General features: G+C 42.0%; 1 protein-coding gene across 2 annotated transcripts in view; it reads left to right on the top strand.

Annotated features, from left to right (window-relative positions):
* SPTLC2 (serine palmitoyltransferase long chain base subunit 2) overlaps positions 1-22,677 on the top strand; it is a 113,579-nt gene that overhangs the window by 76,015 nt on the left and 14,887 nt on the right. For both annotated transcript variants that reach the window (XM_073349295.2, XM_073349296.2), the window contains exon 10: positions 21,407-21,542. In XM_073349295.2, the coding sequence (XP_073205396.2) occupies positions 21,407-21,542 (136 nt within the window). The remainder of the gene's footprint in view (positions 1-21,406; positions 21,543-22,677) is intronic.

The following is a 22,677-nucleotide window of genomic DNA, read 5'->3' as shown; positions in this document are numbered from 1 at the left end:
GTATATTCTCTTTGATATCCACATGGTTACCTATCCTTGTGTTCACAGGGTAGTAGCTTTTTGTCTCCTTTTACAGCTATGCGGAGTAGCTGTAAATGAAATCTTCATATAAAGAGGAGTGATGCATGGGATTCATGAGTAACCAGCTTGCATCGCGGTGATCTACTTAAGAGGATGGTTCAGGAAGACACTACGTAGCTATCAATTAATCTTGTTTATTTCAGGTGTAAGGGCTGGTGTTTTGTTTTGGGTTTATTGTATTTTGTTCTTACCAATTTAGGGCCCACTCCTACAGCAATTCAACCTAAACTGCCTGAAAATGTTTCACCCTCTGTTAGTATAAGACACACCACAGGTTCCTAGAACCAGACAAGATTAAGTCATTCTTTTTTCAGTGTGTTTGCTTTATGTCAGCACTTCTCTGTGCCCTCAATTTTTCACTGTCCCTTGTTTGTGTGTGTGTTTCAGAGTAAGAAGGAAGAGGAAAAAATATCAAATTTAGGGACAATGACTGTAAAACTACAAAAATTGGCAGGAGACTTATGAGGGCACGTGTAATATGTAAAGCTACTTGTAACTCAGTTCTAAAATGGCTAGCTTTCAAGTTGCTTTGTGCCTTTAAGTCTTTGAAGTAGACTAGCCTGTGAGTGAGACTGTACTGAACACAAGACTCAATAACTGCATTCTGGTGATTGTAGCATCTGATCTGTTTACAGTATTGGCTGAATTCCACTTCCTAATTTTTCTGATTTCAGAACATTGTTCTAAAGCCGCCTCTTGTTGTTCCCTCCAGGTTTCAGAAGCTGTTTTTCCACATCTGACACTTGCATATTTTTACCGATGGAAATTTTTTTCTATTTAGCAGTGAGACTCTGGAAAGCGACCAGTTATCCCTACTAAGTCTAGTGTGTCCCCTTGTATGACTATCTGGGATTGGTGCACCCACTGAAGGAGGAAAATACTGCTCCGTTAACTGGCCAAACCATCCGGGGGGGGATGTGTGTGTAACTCACTCTCACATGAAACCATAGACTCCCTCACTGCCCCTAGTCCTCACCAGTTGTGTTTTTGGAACTGGAGACCATACTGTGTGTTACTTTTGCACAGTGTGGTATGAATAACATACAATTTAGTTTATAGATCAAGTATAAAGAGAAATGACTTCGAACTTGGCTTGGCTCTGCTTGTTATTTCTGTGGGTTGGCAGTTTGGATGTACATCTGGGGATTGGCCACAGGTTAAAATAATTCTGACACTGTGTTGAGTTGTTACTAAAATTCAGCAGATCATTTTATGTATAATGAGAACAGTTCCCCAGGCAAGTTTGACTCACTCTTTCTTTGGCTGCCAGGGCACACAGTGGAAGTGGATGTATATTGTTTTGGGGTTTGGCAGCTGTTTCTTAACTTTTCATGTGGGCAAAACATCTCAGCAGCTTGGGCCATACACACCACATCTTGTGTGCAAGATGTTTCAATGAGCAAACAATCCTAAAAAATAACTAACTTAAACCTTGAAATTCTACTCTCAGTTGACAGAGCACAGTGCAGAGAAACTGTGTGGTGATACAGGCCACTTGGCTGCTTTCCGTTTCCTTATCCAGTAAATAACAGTTTTAGATAACTGTTTGGGAGATTATTCTTGATAAAGGATAAAGTGGGTAAGATATTGTCCAGCTAAATAAGTGGGAAATTCTGAAAGCTGAAAAAGTAATACTTGGCAAACTCATAGCATCTTTCATCTGAGCATCTCAAAGTACTTTACAATTTGAGTTTATTTATTTTTAATTTAGATTGAAACAGTGTAATGACAGCATCCTGCCAATACTCCGGGTGCCCTTGGGGAAAATTTAAAAAAACACACTAAAATGAACAGACCCATCGATTCTGCCAATCAACTCAAACAGCAAGAACGTAAATGACTGAAATTAATAAATTACACAGTCCCCAGAGTTGTACAGCGAGCCTTAACCAACACCATCCATTTTCTCACCAGCCAGGGAGAAAAGCAATAAGCAATTGCTTAGCATCAGTAAGTCTCACAATACACCTTGTAGCGACAGTAAGTGTAAGATCTGTTTCACAGATAGGTTAGGTAGTGCCCAACAAGTCAGTGGAAGAGTTGTGAAAATAATCCAGGAGTCCTGATCATCACCCTTCTTTAATGATTAAGCCACAGTAGTTAAACTATCCTGATAGTTTCAGAGGGGTAGCCATGTTAGTCTGGATCTATAAAAGCAGCAAAGAGTCCTGTGGCACCTTATAGACTAACAGACGTATTGGAGCATGAGCTTTCGTGGGTGAATACGACAAAGTGGGTATTCGCCCACGAAAGCTCATGCTCTAATACGTCTGTTAGTCTATAAGGTGCCACAGGACTCTTTGTTGCTTTAACCTGATAGTTTTCCCAATGCACTACACTTCTTTAGGGGACATTATGCTCTATAGGTGGATAGAGGATTCTCTGTTTTATCAGCGCCCTCTGATGTGATGGTGGAGCCTTAAATAAGAGGGTTATCAACTCTACAAGCTCTTTGCTATAAAAAGTATTGGATTGAATTGGGAATCTTTTTACTTTTATGTTGCTTGAGTTGAACAGTTAATGATATGCATGCAGCGTGCTTAATGGAAGCACTTCCATATACTGGAAGTTAAAGGAACAAACCACTCTCCAGGCGGGTGACTGGTTTTTCTAACTTATGCAATAATATCCCTCTCCAACCAACATACAGCATATATTTGAAGTTAATTTACTATCCTCTGGCAGTTGAGAGAAATAAATATACTTCAGGTTCAAGCATGCAAATACTCCTGGAAGGACTGGGTACAATCTCTCTAAATCCTGCAATCTAGAATGCTTTAATTAAAAGTTAAGGTAAAATGGATCTGAAAGGAATCAATATGTTTACTAAGGACACAGGTACCCTAGCTGATAAATAGGTACAGTTTGAGTCTAGGCATTTAGGAAGTTAACCTAGTCTTTCTGCCAAATGAGGAAAATGGGGGCTAGCTTTGAAAGGTGACTTGAAAGAAAGAGAAAATAAAAAGTTTGCAATATCAACTTAATGTTTTCCACAACCTTAAATGTACTCTAGCTTCTACTAGTATTGTTGACTGCGGTGTCTGCTAATCCACAAGTCATTAATTTATATGAAAAGCACACAGGAAACCACATAATAAAGAGTAAGTGTACGACAGTTATAGTGAAACTGTACTGGTATATGTAGGCCATCTATGTTTGCCGTTTGTTGTTTAACTCTCTCATCCTTTGAACTGCACTTAGAGAACTGAGCTGCTGGCTGAAAAGGAACTAGAATGGCATACATGCTGACAAAACTATTGAAATATCTAGTGAGGAAAAAAGTGGAGATTGGACCATTAGGGCAATTAAATTAGTGAGTTTAAGAATTAACAAAATTATTATGAAGTGCTACATTGTGCAGAAGGATCTGCTGTATATTGTATTTGAGCAATAGAATGTGATCCTATAATTAGATTGTATTGTAAGGAAGTGTGCGCACACAAGGCAGAGTTAAGGTTGTGCATCCTTAACACTGGTATTTCTCACTTTTGAGTGCTTAACTATGCAACTTCAATTTTCTTAATTTTGTCTTCTGTATGGCATTGTGTTTACTTCTAATCTATCCATGGGTAACACAGCCAAGTTCATTCAAAATACTCAAAATAGGTTTTTATGCCTCTAGTATTAGGATCATGGCTATCTGTGTGAATTTCTTCTGTTTCTGTTTTTCCCTTTTCTATTCCTTAAAATTATATCCAATTGTTGAGATTTACATACTTCTGACTTAAAGCAGGGTTGAACTGAGTCCACAGAAAATTCTGAGTTTCAAAGAGCATGGGGGGGAAGAATTTTTTTTCTAACCTGAGATAGTCAGTGTAACAAATTATCATGACCTAGAATTGGCTTTACTATTATATTTTCATTCATATTTAACCTTTAGTTTGGTCTTGACTAAACTGTATGGAAAGGCTGCTGTCATCGAGGCATCGTCTGTGTTAGAGAATATCCTACAACGAGAACCATTGTAACCTCTTTTGTGATGGCCACCATCTTAGTCAATACCATGTAATGAACTGGAAACCTCCAAAGCTGAATGCATCAGCCTTTACAGCTTGAGCTAAAGAGCTAGGCTCTGTTGCTGGGGGGCTGTAACACACTCATCCTCTGTAGATCGGGGGAAATACAGCATATGCTCACCAGTGGGTTATTCTAGCATGTTTTTGTTATGCACTCTGCATCTGCATGTGAGCGCTCCAGCTGGCTTAACAGCATTGTTAGCCTTTCTGTGTAGATTCTCTCAAACCCTCCTGGGGCTAAATACTAGTTTTGTCCTAAAAGTTTCTGCCTGAATGGCTTAGTCCCTGTGTGGACGCAGACTTGCTGAAATGGTTCAACTAGTCTTCCCACTACTGTTCCACAGTTGCACCAAAGGCCCTGTGAAATCTTCCAGAACGTACAGCTTCTTGGAAACTCATCCAGGAACTGGGGACATGCATCCATCAGGCATTGCAACTGAAAAGATTTAGAATAGCACTAGTGGGAGCACTGGGCAAAAGTTTAAACCAGTTCCACAGTCCCCGTGTGGATTAATTGAATCATCTGTGCTTATACTAGTTCGGTACAGCTGATCCAGATAGAAACAGTTGAGTTCTGTAACATAGCCAGGACAAGAGATGCAAAGTTCTTTCCCTTTCCCTGTCTGAGGGAGGGAAGGTTTGTAGCCTTGACCGCACTGGACTCTTTTTTCTTCCCCACTATCACTACCACTGGTGGGAGCACTTGTATAGACTGGGCACTGGTGCTTTAGCCAGGGTCTTATCTAGTCCTGTTGTGAGCAGAGTTAGACAGGGTGGTTAAAAATGCCATCAGTTGGTATACGCTACTACTGGCTCTATAACAACTCCTTCACTGGTGTTCGCAATAATTGGCAACCCTAAATAGTTCAGTACAGACACAGCTAAGTGCTTGAACCCTGGTCTCCTTCATGGTAGAACAGTGAAGAGCATTACAGCTGGAAACGTTTCCTCTTACTGCCTTACTATCCCTGAGTGTCCACTTTCGGATGTTTCTTTGTTAGATATCCGTTTGTACACACATGCCATTTTGAGGGTGGGCAAAAAGTGCAAAATTGGTAATCTCATTTTAATGACTAATGGCACGTGCTAAATATCACCATTACTTAACAAGATGCTTTTCAGAATGTAATTTCCAAGCTTTATATTTATGTATTTGCAGCTTTGCTTTTGCGTGATGGACTTATGTAAGAGTTTAGTAAAATGCTGGATTTTGGCAGCTAAAAATCTTTCAGCCCCCCAGATAGTTAAATGTCATTTGATCTATAGGTTAATCCTACTTTAATTTAGTTTTCTGTGGTTTAATTATCATGGCACCCAGTAGCGTTGTTGTCGCTGAGCCTATCAGAAGTTCTGTTTGAAACCCATATTTTCAAGGGGTTTATAACATGAATTTGGCTGTAAAAGCTCTCTTCATTCTTCAGCTTGGAAACCACGGGCTCAGCCTAGAGCAGTTTTTTGAATATTGATTTTGTTAAATTCTAGTAGCTTTTAAAAACTATTTGCAGGATATAGGCATTGCAACTGAAAAGGGTTCAGGAGGGTTCAGAGTTACTCTGCATTGCCAGTGAGCCAGGTCCCCCTCCTGAATTAAATCATTGCTTACACTTCTTCCAAATGGCCTACAAACACCCACTCTCTTCAATCGATTGCTTTCTCAACCCGCTTTGTGTATGTGTGTAAGGAGCACATTCCTCTTGGTTTCCCAGTGCCCCGTCATTTGCTGTGTGTCTTCTGGACTATGAGCTCTGACGCAGGGACTGTCCACGTGTATCTTGTACACTGCAAAGAGAGTAAATTAACATAGGGCCAGGCTTTGCAACCAAACCAGCGGTTCAAAAATGGTTAATTCCTCTTGTGGTTGAACAGGGTCCTAGCATGGTGTGGCTTAGGTTGTGGCAGAGTGTGGGCAGAGTCAAACCGTCATAACCAGGTTTAAAAACAAGTAGAGACCAGGGCTAAAGAATGGTTATAACAGTTAGATTCAGTCAATACAAGCCAGCCAAGTTTAGAAGCCAGTTTAGCCACATATCAAACATTGATTTGCACTGTGTTCTAGCTGAAGAAATGGAGTTGTGTGCAGGTGAGGAGAGTGCCTAGTCCTCACCACCTTTACTGTCCCAGTTCCTACGGCTGCCCTTCTGCCCTGGATATTCCTCTCCTGCTGATGTTGGCTGGCGGCTTTAGTCCTGCTGCTGACTCCGGTTCCTGAGCATGGTTCTAGTTTCTACTTCTTATGTAGCAGTGGCCCCAAGTGGAAGTAGCTGTGCTGGTTTCTCCTCCTGAAGGCCTGTAGAAGCAACTAGAAACAAGGAGGAGGAAGCAGCACCTTTTGCCCTTGCCAGTTCTCCACAGATCACCAGCAAATTTTCCGCAGGCCTCAAACTGCTACTATGAAAAATCACAAATGTTCAGATAACTTTCCAGGTCTGTTCTAAACAGACAGCTCGGGAAGCTGTTAATTCCAGCTAGTTGCTTCCTTATCCTGACTAATTTGCTTAAGCAGTAGATTTTTTTGGATGAGGCAGTTAAATAGCTGGAAGCATCAAAAGAACTTGGCGTTGAACATTAAGGAGCAGTTTTAACTCTAACAAATTACATTTTTAGGTTTCCTTTGTTTTGACAGAACCTCTTGGAGCATGTGTGCGCACATGGGAATTGATTCTTCCTGATGGGAGATTCTTGGAGTGCAGCATTTAATCTGTGTGTTTATAAATACACACACCTATCTATTCATAGCATCCCAGATTATATTATGGCCTGTCATAAATGCAGTTCTCCAGATCCAGAATGGAAATCTGCAGACAGGCAGCTTCTAAAATTGAGGATGTAAAATGTTCACTTTTAAATATTAAGACCTGTTTAAGTATGAATACAGATTTGGTGCTTAATGAATCTCCTTGTTCTCAGCGCGTAGAATCCATAAGTAATAAAGACTAACACTGTATGTTGGTTTCAGACCTTCAGAATGCCTGGACCCTTTAATTCTTTTACAATATACCTAGTCTCAGTTGGAATGGCTTGGAACTTTTCTTTTAAAATGAACCCAAACCTTTTTTTGTGAGATGATATAAATCACTTAAACTGGTTGAAGTTTGAAAAACTCAAAACAGATTTCTCTAAGAAATGACCTTGCTGCTGTGCATTAGCACATAAACGTGTGCATTCCTTTAGCAGCAGCATCCATGTGGACCACTCTTGGATTTCTTCCATTTTGCCCACTGTCTTGAGTCTGGCTATGGAGGTGGCAAATGTACATACCATCTAAAATTACCTTTAAGTATGTGTCTGTATGGCTCCCCATCCTCGTGCTTAGAGACCAGATTTTTTTTTACTAGCAGTGACTGTTGGGGCTGTGGATGTGTCCTGTGCCACTTTGTGCTCCTGTATGAGTGCAGGGGCACCTACACTCGGATCCTCATTGGCTACATCATCTCTAAGAAGTAACCAACCACTCTCTCTTTCCAACTTGTGTAACTGGCTCTAAAGACTCAATCCCAAAAAACATGGGATGCTAAATACTTTGGAATCTGACTTCTTGAAACAAGGGAGAAATCTTTTGTATAGCTGTGTGGCACTGAAAAGGTGGTTCCTTATGTTAGCAGACATGCTGCTGAGGTAATGCTGATCATTCTTTCCATGTTGGGTCTTTGTAGAGGTGGTAAGTTTCTGGTTGCGGTTTCCCCTAAATCTCCACAATGTTCACTAATTTAAAATCTTGAATCACACCTCTTTCTCTGGTCTATCTGCCCATGTTCTTAAGAGTCCTTTTTACATGGATATAACAATCTTCTCCCCACTCCTTATGACTTAACATTCATCTAGAAATAGATATTGTTCTAAACAGGGGGGAAATACTATAGAACGATACTTAGCACTCACATACCAATATTTTCAAAGTGGGATTTTGCTGTTCAGTGTTCCAGACCTTTCTATGTTTAACAATTTTATATTTGTATTAAAATGGCTCCTATTGCTTTGAATAGAAGTGGCTCTGAAACTGAATCCTGAGGGTTCAATTTCAGAGCATTAAAATGCTTCCACTAAGTTTAGCCTCAATTAGCAGTTTTTATTTGAAGCTGCCCTTGAATAAAAGCTATCTTGTCTAATTTTTAGTGACCATAGCTTTTATTTGCAGTCAGATATCCTTATCATACTCAGACGTGCTACATCTTAGCCAGCCTAAAACTGCCTTGAATAACTGTAGAGTAGAAGTTATGGCTGGCTCCCGTTCTGTGGGGGAGGGGCATGGAAGAGAGAATTTGCTATATCCTATATGAAGAAACTTTACATTGGCACTGAAACTGGCCTGTCACCCTTCTATCTAATTAAAAGGTGAAGGAATTGGCTAGTGAGATCTTTTTGGAAAGATGAAGTAGTTAAGTGCTATAAACTAGCAGAGCTTGTCCATAAAGTGACTAATTATTCTATTAACATTGCAGACAGTTTTGTAAGAAACCTTCAGGAGATCATCAAATCTCTAAAAGTTCAGTGGAGACTTTACTGTTAGCAGAGGAATACTGGGGTCCCTTTTTAGGTCTTAAGGTGTTTCTTTCCAGAGCAAAGTGTGCACTTTCTCTTACAGGCACACCCAACCAAAAAGATACCATATTAGAAATATTAAACAGAATGGTGGTTTAAACCTTTGCAAAAAAAAAAGAAAAGAAAGAAATACAGTATTTTATGTGGAAAAGCTTACATGCTTGGCTATATTACAGCATCAATCAGACTTGGAGAAAAAGTTTGTGGAGAATGATTTATACAACCAAGATTTCATTGCCAGTTTAGTTTCTGAAATAGAGAACACTTCTAAATGTCCAAAGATAGACTTTTGAAGTAACTAGAAAATCAAGTACAGATCATCACGCACTGTTTGTTTTTTCCTATTTTATTCATTAACAGCAGCATTGTGGAGATTGAAGTCAGACAACGGAACCACGCTCACCCAAACTAACAGAAAAGCAGCGTTTTATCTCCACCTTCTGGAAAAGATAGCTTGAAATGTTGTGGTCTGCAAAGAGTCCTCCAAACTCTTTTGGTGACATTAGGAGCTCTCAGATCACCTTGAGCTTAGTAGAAAGGAGAGACCTAGACAGCCATGCTTTCCTAATTACTTTGCACCAATATTTTTAACCTTAAAATCTGTACGTCATGTGCTTTCAGCAGTCTTATGTGGGGCCAAAGTGCTCAGCCAGGAATCCTCTTTAGACTAGGACTTGTGCAACAGAGAATTACCTGGCAGTCTGACATAAATTAAACCAAAAAAGACTCACTTGCCAGAATGAGTGTTCTCGCAGGTTATACTGTTATAACTATACTGGCTTAAATTAACATTGCAAGTAATACAGAAGCAGCCTCCCCATGTAGGCAAAGCATTAGGCCATGTCTACACTAGGTTTGCTTTGCTGGTATAGCTATATGGATATATTATACTGGCAAAGTGATCTGACAAAACTGCACATAAGCCAACATAGCTTATTCCAGCCCCTCCACCCCCCAAGCAGAATAAACTATATTGGCAAAAGGGTAGCTTTACGCTAGCAGATTTTGCTGACACAGCTACATTGGTCAGGGATTGCACCCAGAAGTGACATCGCTGTGCTGGCAGAAGTCTGTAGTGTAGATCTGGCCTTAGAAACAAAGTATGGAATAGGAATTACCCTTTAAATTGAAAGAGAACGGAGTGAATTGAAGAGAATTCCCAGGATGCTCAGATCTCAGAGTGAGGTACATTATTGATGTAGCATTAAATTAAATCTTTGCTCTGATCTCCCCAACTTCCTCTACAGAGTTACAGGAAAAAACGGTCTTTAGTCTGCTGCAGTGGATTTTTCTAGCCAAAATGGCTTCTTACTAACAGGCACCAACATTTTTAGATGGGTCCTCTCAGGGGCAGCTGTTCTTTTTATGAGGTGGACTAGTGTGCTGCTTTGCAACTTCTCAAAGATTTCCATTAAAAATCCCTGCTAATAAATGTTAAAACTACGATGTCGCTCTCAAAACTTAATGGTAGGGTTGTTACACCCTTACTTCCAGCTATGAAGTTATGGTGGGCAGCCGCTATTCTTAGAGGGACACAGGTAAGTATTTTTAGGTATCAGATATAGATCATGTGAATGGAATGATTTTGCCTATTATGAATAGCAGTCGCCATGTCTATGAATTTTCACTAGGTTTTAAACGGTTTAAAAATTCCCTGGCAGTGTTAAAAACCAAAACAAACAAACAAAGAAAAGAATATTAAACTAGCGCTTGGGAATGAGCGTGAAACTCACCAGTCCAGCTTCATTGTTCATACAGAAGTGCAAAACACAAATGGCATAAGTTATGACGACACAACTCTTTTTTTTAAAAAGAGCTAAGAATTTCAGGGTTAGTCATCCAAATGGGTGCATTGAGAGGAGAGATGAGGGAAAGGCCCAGGACAGGAGCATTTTAATGGATAATCAAGGTAAGGAGCAACTTCATCATCATTCCTAGCTAAAATAGGAATTTGTTTAACAAATACCTCATAGAAAAATGTTTTCCCTTTCACTAATATCTGTTTATTCACATGACCTCTACTGCAACACCAACACACAGTTCTGTCTGTACTGTGCAAGGGATTTTAATAAAGATAAATGCTGCTTTGAAATCTCTTGAAGAATTAACCAAAAATGTAAAGGATCTTAGGGGTATTTGTGTTGCACAGAAAGTCTTTCATTTAGATCCAGGCAGAAATGGTCACTAGTGTAGCATGAAAATAAAACTGTGCCCGTGTTCCTTTGCCCAGCTAGAGTTGGTTTACCACCCTCCCCGAGTGCAGCATTTGTCAATGATCTGTTTGTATACAACACAACATGCCTCTGATTCCTCCAGAAGCCTGGATGACGAAGTGTCGCATTGTTTAGAAGGGCAGAATTTGTGATTATTCCCCAGTAACAGCCCTGAAAGTGCAGGAGGCAAAAACAAATATGTCTGGATTGAACTAAAGGTCATGTGTGTGATAACACCCCTCAGAGCTAGTTCATCAGCCATTATAGCAGCTGGTTGGGACATTCCAAATGAGACCCTTTGTAGCAGAGAGAGCCTTCTGCAATAAAATCTGGTTCTTTGGATTTATAGGGACGACTTTTTATAATAGAATGGGAAGAAGTAAAACTCAGACTCCTGACTTCATTGAAAAGTGTCTGCTTTTTCCCTTGTCAGTTGCAAAAGAACCTGGAGTGCTGTCTGTGCTAGTCTTAGAATCAACATCCTGCTCTAACGATATGCCCATCCTGGACTGGAAGGATTTACTTAAAAAACATTTTGTGGCAAATGGAGCAGGTGGTTGTCTTAGGCCTTGTCTACGCTATACAGTTTTGTCAACAAAACTGGAGGTGTACACTCTACAATGCTCCTTCCGCCAATGTAACTCCCCTGCTGTGACGACATAAAACTACCTCAGCAAGAGGCATAGGGCTTATGTCGGTGTAGTTAGGGCAACACAGTGTGTGTAAACACTGTGTTCCTTACATGGGCTATCGGCTCTCATTCTTCTCAATTTCACAGCTCCAGTGGAGCTATGAAATTAACAAGAAAGCCAGCTCCTGGACTGCTGCCCAGTCTCTGCTTCCAAGCCGAGCTACCACTTAGGCTCCCAGCTTGGGCTGCTGCCCATGCTCCCCGCGGTGAGGCCTGCTACCCTCAGGAGTCCTTGCTCCCCACCTGGAGCATGGCAGCCACCTGGACTTTGGAGGTGAGAAACCCCAGAAGGCTGCTTCCAGCTGGGAGTGTGGAAGCAAGAAGCCGGGGATGGGGGTAGCTGAGCTCCCAGTGGGGAGCTGCGTGGATCTGAGAGCCCTGGCTCTCAGTCCCCCACACTACCCCTCTTCAGTGGGTGGAAGTGCTCCTCATGAGGACGCACACCACCAACAGATGGAGGGTAGTGGGGACATCTGCCACTGCAGTAATGAATGCGGTGGCTGTAAGTCGACCTAACATAGATCATCTTATCTTATAGTGTAGCCAGAGCCTTAGGCTCCTGGCAATGCTACACACAAAGTTTGGACTATTCGTTTAAGCAAGAGCTTTGATGTTTTGAAGCACAATGACAGCTAAATAGATGGAAGCTCTTTTGTATACCCGTTTCATTGATCAACCCCATCATTCACCCATCATGATCACTGTGGAATCTTAGACTCCCCACCTGTTTAGTGCTGCCCATCTCTGTGCATCCTTCATTTGTCCTTAACTTTAGGCATGAGAGCTTCTGAGGGGTAGATGGGTACTTGAAAGTTGTTCTGTGACATATCCTTATTTCTCAGCCCAGGAGAAACTGACAACCAAATAATGCTGATTTACCGTGTACCAGCAGTGCTAGAGATGTATCATTCTCATGCTGCTTCAGACGGTGTATGCAGGATACGAAATGGATTCTCGTGAGAAGGTTTTGAGCTGCTCAGGATTTTAGAGGGGTGTTTAGCTCACTGTTTCAAGGTTGCTGCTTCCTATTTGTTTACATGATCCTTCTTATCCAGCCATCATCTGTGTCTTTATATGTCTTAAAAATATCAGAGTAAAAAGCCCATTCTTCCCCCCTTCCCCCCATACAAGTCATCTTTTGAGGCTTAAATAGAAGTTTGTAAAATTAGCATTAAAAGTGAAATAATAAGCACCAATTACTGGAAGAGGTGCATTGGAACAAAAAATGTCTTACCCTCATCTCTACCATCATTTCATCTATGGCACCTAGTAGCACTCTAGTACAAGTGCAAAGCTGTGCAGGCCTAAAGCAAGAGCAGGTCCGGTGCACAATGTATAGAGTTAGGTTGCTCACCACAGTGCTTATAAATGTCAGAACACTTATCTGGTGTTCCCAGGCCTGAAATGTTCCTGTAGGGTTGATAGAAGCCACCTTATACTGACAGTTCCATAAAGAATGGATTTGAGAGAGGCTCTTAACTGCTCAGCCACTGAAGCTGCTGTTATCATGGTGGTAGCCTGGGGTAGGAGAGGTGCTACTTCATGCTTGAGTACCACTTCTGCACTAAAGGTATCATGTGGCATCTGTCAACCAGAGTGGTGGCGATTTAAAGTGATGTACCTTGTCATCCAGGGCTCATGAAAGGTTGTTACAATCAAGGACATGGGTGTTTTCCCATCTAACTGCTATCTAGACACACTTAGCACATCTTAGCTCTCCAAACATGCATTTATTTTCATTCTCTTACAGCCTTGTTCTTATTTCTTATGTCTGCCGGATCCACAAAACCAATACCACCCAGCTCTGTAAGAGTTGAAGGCTGGATATAAAGGGAACATGCCCTTTAAATGGCATGTGACCTTTACTTATATGATACCTTGGCTGCCTAGCCCTTTGAAGATAGATGTGAACTTTACACTACATGATAATATTCAGATTGTTAGTATCAAGGGGTAGTAGTATCACTGAATTGTGAAGGAATTTTTTTGTGAGTGAAATGGGTTGTAAAAGGTAACAGAGGCAAAAGAGGAGTTAGTTGTTAACTTTAGGAAACCAAAGAGACAAGCTGGTTGTGACTTGAATCCCAAAGCAGATCTGTCAGTAGCTAATTTAATCCATTTACCATCCCCATGTAGTTTCATATCAGATGCCCTGATAAGGGGCTCCTAGTTTTCTTTTCTAGTCCTTTAAAGAATTCAGTTACATTGCCCCCTGAAGGTCACTGCATTCCAGTTCACCAGATTAAAGGATGTTAACATAACTGTTACACAGCTCCTCTGTGTGTGCAGACAATTGGCAGGGCAGTGTCTCAGCAGCTCTGATTTGAGCTGTCTGAAAAATGAAGTTAACCTTTGCCAAGAATTACAGCTGCTGGAAAGTTGCTGCCATCCCAGCATCTTCCTAGACCTGTAGTTGAGCATATACAGACAGAAGTCTGAGCTCCACAACTTATGGTCAGACTAGAGAGGCAAGTCTGACTGTTATGTACATAGCAGGATAACACTGGATATGTCTGCACTGCAGCAGAAACCCAGGGGGAGTAGAATTTGAGTTAGCGGGCCCTGGGTTTGTTAACCTAGGGCTTGAGCATCTACACTCCTTTGTAATGTCAGGTTAGGAATTGTTGAACCCTAGGTCCCAACCTGCAGATCTAGCATCTACACTACATTATGTTGGCCCTAGTCTCACCACCCATATCTCAGATTCCCTAGCACCCACCCAAAATATGGGCACTCTAGCCTTGTGTTCAGGTGCAGTGTGGGAAAACTTGAGTCTCCAGAGGACAAAGTTGACCCATGGGATTGTAGGATACTTTTGGTAGACTGAGAGCATGAGTCCAGGCTGTCTCTACTCTGCAAAATAATAGGACTTGGATCTTGGGGCCCAGCTTGACTTAGGCTCAGACCCCCCACTCGTGGGACCCTGGATCTGAGCCCTGGCTTAGCACGATTTGTGTGTAGACAGAAGCGCAGTTAGGCTTGAGCCTGAATTGGAATGCTGAGCTTACATTGCAGTGTAGACATAGGATCTAGGGCCCTGCCTGTACAGTTGTTTATGCTGGTTTGGTTTCACTGAGGTTAGCAGCACTGGGAGCACTAGCGCCGAGAAATGTGCTGACTGCTGCCAGTCGTCAGCACTATGTTAATTTACATCTGCTCGGAGCATGGTTAAAGGACTCCATGCTTAAAATGGTGGTAGCAGCTGGCAGCCCAACCACTGGTGCTCCCAATGTTGCTAATGCCAATGTAGTTAAACCAGCATTTACTGTTGACAAAGCCAGAGTTGGGTGTGTTTTCTCTTAACCTTTTACATAGTACTCCAGTAGTGTACCTCCATTGCCTTTGAAAGCAATGTGGCATTTTAAGATAGAGCCAGGATACCAAATATCTTATGCTGAGGGAGGTAAAAACTACATGGAACTTTGGATGTAAAAGGACTAGGGGAACAGAAGCTCCAGGGTTTTAATCCTTGTTTGGCTGATGACTAGTCTTGGATTAGACATTTAACCTCACTGTTCCTCCATTTTCTTCATCTATAATGGGTGGCCAACCTGAGCCTGAGAAGGAACCAGAATTTACCAATGTACATAGCCAAAGAGCCACAGTAATAAGTCAACAGTCCCCCATCAGCTCCCCCTCCCCTGTTCCCAGCGTCTCCTTTCCATTGGCAGCCCTGCCAATCAGCACCTCCCCGCACCTCCCAATCAGCTGTTTTGTGGTGTGCAGGAGGCGGGGTGGGGGAGCCAGGGCATGGCAGGCTCAGGAGAGGGGAGGGGAAGGGGTGGAGTGGGGGCAGGGCCTGTGGCAGGGGCAGGGCTTGAGCAGTGAGCACCCCTCCCCCCCCCCCCGGCACATTGGAAAGTAGACACCTGTAGCTCCAGCCTCAGAGTCGGTACCTATACTAGGAGCCGCATATTAACTTCTGAGGAGCCGCATGTGGCTCCGGAGCCACAGGTTGGCCACCCCAATCTATAAAATGGCAAAGAATTGCTCCACAGCAGTGGTGGGAAGAGACTACTGGGTATCAATAAAATGCTTTGAAGCTTGAAAGCATAGTATAAGCATTAACTTTTAGCATCATGAGAGCCTTGAAAGAGTCCAGAGAAGAAAATAGCAAAGCAGCTATGGACTATAAATTAGGACTGAGATTTCAGGTTACGCTTTAGCCCGTGAGGCCTCCAGTGATTAGAGAGGTGATGTGGGCATAAGTTATCTTGCTTCTTATTCATAGTAGTGAAAGTGGATATTTGTTTGAGGGGTTTTTTTAGTATACATACTAAAAATTTTGCCAAAAGGGGTGTGGCTGTGCGATATTATATAGGGACAGGGACCACTGCAGCTTTCTCTGAGAAGGTCCCAGCATAGCCTTCCTGTTCACCATAATTTGCCCTTTCGAACTGTCCCTGGAGAACCCTAACTTTTATTGCATACAGTGGGATTGGAAATATATGGATTAGCTCTCACCCTCCGTCAGGAACACTAACCTTCCACTGTTGTTGTAGATCTGCTCATTCAGACCTTACTGTGCAATCAGCATTAACTGAAATCAAGTTACTAGTGTTCAGGCTTGAGAAAGCTTAGAGAGATTCTGCGTTTAGGGGATCTGATTGGACTTGAGAGCTAATTACATGATAGGCTCAGTGTGTGAGGTTATGTCCCTGTTCTACAGGAGATGAGTGAGAAAGGGTGGAGGGAGTTATACACTTACACAGCACAAATTCTGGAGAGAGTGTTTTGAAAAAAAATGTTATTGGGGAAGGGAGGTGAAGACATTGTCCTTAGCTGGTGGTGGTGATTGTAGTTTAAAAACTCTGAAGCTAGCCTTTCATCGAAGGAGGAGTTGGGATGTAAAACACACTGATGTTTCACCCTTTATTTTTATATTTGGTTTTTGATTGTGGATGGAGTATTTGGCCTATTTTTGGCTTTGAACTACATACGGTATTAACCCATGTCACTCCAGGTCACATCAAACGAAATTTTTTCTCTTCCTGGCATGAGATGCGCCCCTTGGATGTCTCCTCTGCCATCTACTACAGAACACTGCTTACTAGAAAAGTAAGCAGAGCCCAGCCAGTCATCCACCACATACCACATTGAGGGGTTACTACTGCTACACTTGCTGTTTCAGCAGATGAAATTTGCACTCAGTAGAGACAAAGATATGGCATCACTTCTCCAAGAACTCTGAAAGACAGTGATCTGTAAGTTATACAGGGTAGACCTAGTAAATCTTACTATCCCAGTCTTATCACTGCCTTGGTATCTTCTCATGCTAAACAAATTAAAACATCAACTTGTCCTCCAAAACCATGGCAACCGTCTTGTTGGTGAGAGTGAGTGAAACTTCCTGTAGGCAAATTTAACTATATATTATACTCTATAATTGTTAGTACTTTAATTTCAAATAGGCATCCTTACATGTTGCTGTCAAATAGACTGATGTTTAGTCTAGACTGCCTATACAGACATATTTTCTGCATGCACTGGCTGTACCTTACGCAGCAAATGCCTCAGCACAGATTTGGTTGTATATATGGTTACTTGTAAAGAGCGGTTGAAGCCAGATACATATGTGAGTGAGAGTTTGCCTTTATGTTTCCAAGCTATACCTGGAGACTGTAAGCTCTGGGCTCCAGTGGCTTGGTATGGACGAGCTGTCATGTAAGCTTTAAGTGACCGTCGTGGCTGGTTGGGGAAAAATTGGACCTACCAAGATATGGTAGAGGGCAGGTATGTGCTAGGGTTGCCATTTTTGGTTGGATGTATTCCTGGAGGTTTCATCACATGATGTAATCTTTCATTAAAAATTAATTTTTAATTCCTGGAGACACCAGGGCAATCCTGGAGGCTTGGCAACCTTGGTACCTGAACAAACGTAGTGTGTGTCCCTCTGTTGAACCTTTTTGCCCTATTCTCATGAGCAGGCAGTGTGCTAACATTTACCAGAATGCTGTTCTGAATACTACTAACAACATAATGATAGGTTTCAGAGTAGCAGCCATGTTAGTATGTAGTCACAAAAAGAAAAGGGGTACTTGTGGCACCTTAGAGACTAACAAATTTAGTGAGCTACAGCTCACTTCATCGGATGCATTCAGTGAAATTTCCACTGAATGCATCCGATGAAGATGAAGTGAGCTGTAGCTCACGAAAGCTTATGCTCAAATAAATTTGTTAGTCTCTTAAGGTGCCACAAGTACTCCTGTTCTTTTTACTAATAACATAGCTGTTGTAAATAACATTCCCCATAGACACATTGTTCTGCTACACATGGTGGTGAATAAAGGAAAAATATATAGGATTGTAAAGTCCATTTATTCATATCTGAATACTGGTGACAGCAGAATTTTCAGAAGCCTTCTCAATCTATCATTACCTTTGTACACTCAGTAGCTAACCTCCCAGTGATCTGCTGCACACTATCTATCCATCGCACTGGTTGTCCCCTATAATGATGACCCAGCACCATTCCTTCCATTATAACTTTCTCAGGTTATTCCACCTCTGTGCCTGATGTAACCGGGGTACGTAAGTTTGGGCTTGCTGATTTCTGAGAGCAGGGGTCCACTCCTGTCCAATAATTTTATATTTTTATAAAACATATTCATCTTTTCTATCCAGGAGATACACAAGAGTCTTCAAACACCACATCTCAAATGCTTTGGTTTTCTTCTTGTTAGCAGCATTAGTTTCCCAGGATTCACATCCATAAGTTGCTATGGAAAAGAAATTTAAGCTTTTCTCCAATCTAACCGTCATACATTTCAAGATGTCACAATTTTCCCACAGTTTCATAAGGGAGGCCATGGCTGTGGGAGTCATCCCTAGTGCTCTGATTTGAGAGGCCTTCTAGGCTGGATGTGTGTGAGCCCAGATAACTAAATTCATCTACAGCTTGACTGTGTTAATCGTGATGTCCGCTTGCATCCTTTTATTGATTGTGTCAACGAATGTGCATTTCATATTCCTCGCTAGCTGTTTTTACAGACTCCCAGCATTTGTTGCATTGCATCAGCAGTTGCAGCAAGAGTGTTGTATCAGCATATCTGCGGTTAGTTTTAAGAAGTGTCCACCAATGGAAATCTGAGCTCCTTTCACTTTATCAAAACCTTCCAGGGCTTCTCATAATAAATTCTCTGTATGTATTGAAGAGACTTGGGGACAGAAATACACCCTTGTCTCACAGCCTGCCCAATGAAAAACCACTTGCTGTTGCTCAGTGTTGTTTGTACCATGATCTGTTGTTGACCGATGCAACTGGTGATGACTTCAATGAGATGCTTTCAAATCCACCTATCTGCCAGTAACCTCCAGAGACCGTCATGTCAGACGGTATCAAATAGTTCAGAATAGTCAATGAGACGTGTTATCAGTGGGTTATTGTGCTTCCTGCATCTTTCAGTGTTATAACTGATATTTGCTATTTTATTACATAGGCCTTGTCCCTCTCTGAAACCAGCTGTTGTTGTGTTGGTGGTGGCTCTATCCTTCACTTTGTGATCCTGAATTATGTAGAGCAGCATTTCACTCACGTGTGATATCAGGGAGATGGTGCTGAAGGGAATAGAACAGCCTGCAGTAACTTCCTTTGGTAAGGGCAGAAAGATTCCTTTCGTCCAGTCATCTGGCCAGTTTCCAGTCATCCATACGTTAAAGCAAATTTTCCACATGAGTTCAATACCATGATCACCAATTACCTTTCAGCAATTGTGCTGGTACGTTATCTAGCCATGGTGCTTTCCCAGGCTTCGTTTCCATAATAGCTGACACCACTGCCTCTCATAGGGTTGATGGCTCCAGCTCTGTACTCGTTCCTATTGTCCTGTGTTGTAAGTGGTTCTGAGGCATACATATTGGCACAGTAATCTCTCTACCTGCATTTGATGATATCACTTTCAATAAGAACTCTGCCATCATGATCTTTTATTATACTCTCTCGCAGGAAAATCTTTAGTAAGAAGTCTGACCAGTATACTATGGGTAGGCCCCTACCAAATTCATGGCCATGCGAAAACGCATCCCGGACCATGAAATCTGGTCTTTTATGTGCTTTTACCCGATACTAAACAGATCTCACAAGAGAGACCAGCATTTCTCAAATTGGGGGTCCTGACCCAAAAGGGAGTTGCAGGGGAGTCACAAGGTTATTTTAGGGGGGTTGTGGTATTGCCACCGTGACTTCTGGGCTGCCGTCAGAGCTGGGGAGCTGGAGAGCGGCGGCTGTTGGCCAGGCACCGCACTCTGAAGGCGGCACCCCGCCACCAGCAGTGCAGAAGGAAGGGTGGCAATACCATGCCGTCCTTACTGGTGCGCTGCTGCTGCTGCCGTTGGCTCTGCCTTCAGAGCTGGGCTCCTGGCCGGCAGCTGCCACCCTCCAGCTGCCCAGCTCCCAAGGCAGCGCAGAAGTCAGGATAGCCCCCCCCCCCCACACACACACAATAACCTTACAATAACCTTGCGACCTCCCCCTCCCCCACAACTCCTTTTTATGTCAGGACCCCTATAATTACAACACTGAAATTTCAGATTTAAATAGCTGAAATCATGAAATTTATTAATTTTTTTAAATCCTGTGATCATGATATTGACCAAAATGGACCAAGAATTTGGTATAGCTCTAACTATTGGGGAGAGGGCAGTTGCCCTGACTTTGTGACTTTTTTTGGAAGGGGTCTCTAGGAATATAATTCTAATTTTAAATTGAAACCCTCATTTGGGATTGTTGGTAGAGAACATTTCAGAAACCAGAAAGATATCATAAAGTCACTTAAGACTGCATACTATCAGTATAAAATATGGGGTATTATTTAGACCGTGGCATTCTGAAGACAGTATCCTTTCAAAGGATTTGTGTAGCAGAGAAATTTGATGTATTTTTTTGGGTGGGAGACTTGTGATATGTGGGAAGCGGGGAGGGGTACTGAGCTTTGGAGTAGAAGGTCTGATCATTTCAATGTGTAGGCACACATACGAGTCTGTTTGAGAGACCAGGATATGTGCAGATGTAACTGCAGTGTACAGGAGTTGAGTAATGTAACAGCACGCTCATAATGTGCAGCAAGAATGGAGAAAAAAATATCTGAAGCTATCTTCAAAAGCCTTGTGTCAGGTTTCAGGAGCTGAACTTGCTCATGTTATGGATACATCTGACAGAAGCTTGAAAGTATTCCTCTGTAAGCATGGCTTTGGATTTTCAAATCTCAGTCCATCTGCAACCCTGCATTTCAAGTCAGAGGTTGAACTTTCAGTTTGTTCTGCTGTAATGGTAAGTTCAGAAAATAAAACCTTAAACAAACTAAGTTTTGGTTTGCGTGCTTACCTTATAGCTGTCTTTTTATCTTGTGCCTCTTTGACTTCAGCATATTGGCAAAGGGTAGCAATATTGTCTCAGTTGATCAGTTTCTTTACTGAATTCTCTTTCACAAATTCACTAACTCTGCTTTGTTGTTGTGGATTTGCCAGTGAGCCATGGTCTACTGGCATGAATCTTTTATAGGAGCGTGTGATTACCCATGTTCCAGACAATCTCAGTACAAACCTAATTATTATGGAAGAATTAAGGAATCATTTAAACTCTTGCAGCTCATAAAAGGGTCATCTGTTGTCCATTCTGCAGCAGTGTAGCCAGAAAATAGAGTAATCTTGGCCGTGTTAAAGGGAACTCTGAGGAAGGAGATACTGCAAACAATTGCTGGTTGCAGTTCAAATTTTAAATAACTTTGCAGTTTAGTTAACACTTTTATATACAAAGCTGGTCCAAATATGTTCATAATAGAGATGGCACAAGACTAACTACAGTTATGTGGTACATGTGATCTATGGTGGTCATTTTGCTCATGGTTTTTCCTTCATTTTTTTTCCAGGCAAGGAATGTGTGCAGCAGTTGGCAGAGAACACCAGGTATTTCAGGAGGCGGCTGAAGGAGATGGGTTTTATTATCTATGGAAACGAAGATTCTCCAGTTGTGCCTTTGATGCTGTACATGCCAGCAAAAATTGGGTAGGTTCAGTGGAGAAAATTCCCCATCCATCCACTTGACCCAGACTTGTTAGGAAGCTGGCTTTTTTTCCTGGTCTCTGTGCCTACTGCATGTAGAACTGCCAGAGACATGTAGAATACTGCCATGTTCTACAAGTGCTCAGGAAGCTCTCTTCGTCTTGGTTTATACTTGGAAAGAAGCATTTGAGAGAATGACATTTAGAGGTATTTTTTGGCCTATGAGCAAAAGGGAGAGGAGTAAACTCCAAACTGTAGGCAAGATTTGGTTTTGTGTTGCTCTTGGGATTCAGATATGGGACTAAGGGGGACATGCAGCTAAGAGATGAGGTGAGATCTGGTAGAAATGGAAGCCACTCCTGGGCGTGATGTGATGGTCACAGAACCACATGTGGGAGGTACCAGGTTCTGAAGTGGTTTTGGTCTCAAACGGATAGTCCCTCGATTTACAGCTTTTTAGGTCATACTTTTTTGGGGGCCTTGTGCTGGGAATGTTTACATTAGAGAGGATATGAATAAGAGGCTATCAGAGATGTACACAGAATAACAAATGGTACAGAGAAGGTGAATGGGTAAATAGGAACATCCCCATTCTCCTAATTCAAGAACAAAGGGGAATTCCATGAAATTGAAGGGCAGCAAATTTAAAACCACTTAAAAGGAAGTACATTTTACACAGTGCATAAGTCCATGAAACTCATTGCGAGTTGAGGCCAAGAGCTTAGTACAGTACAAAGAAGGGTTAGATTTTTTATATGGATTGTGGAAACTTTCACAGTTACATTAGGATTATAAACCCTCATGCCTCTGGGGTATAAGACAGCCACTATCTGACAAGGATTAGGAATGAATTTTCCTTATGGGAAGGTATTCCCTGTCTGTCCATTATGGAGATTCTTGCACCTTCCTCTGAAGAATCTAGTTCTGGCCACTGTCTGGCATACTGTCAATTGTCGATCTAGTCTGCTACCTAGTCAAGAATGGCAATTGCTAGGTTCTTATGAGCACTTTTGAGCAGATGCCACAGCGTACCTTAATTGCATTACATTGGTGAAAACAATCCTTTTTTGAAACTGCAGAGGCTTCTGCTTCAGGGATAGGCAGCAGGGGGGAATTCCTCTTATAGTCAGACTCTGGA

Source organism: Lepidochelys kempii, chromosome 6 (genome assembly GCF_965140285.1).
Source record: "Lepidochelys kempii isolate rLepKem1 chromosome 6, rLepKem1.hap1, whole genome shotgun sequence".
NCBI classification, from domain to species: domain Eukaryota; kingdom Metazoa; phylum Chordata; order Testudines; family Cheloniidae; genus Lepidochelys; species Lepidochelys kempii.
The sequence above is the reverse complement of the archived record's forward strand: the minus strand, read 5'-3'. Positions and strand labels throughout refer to the sequence as shown.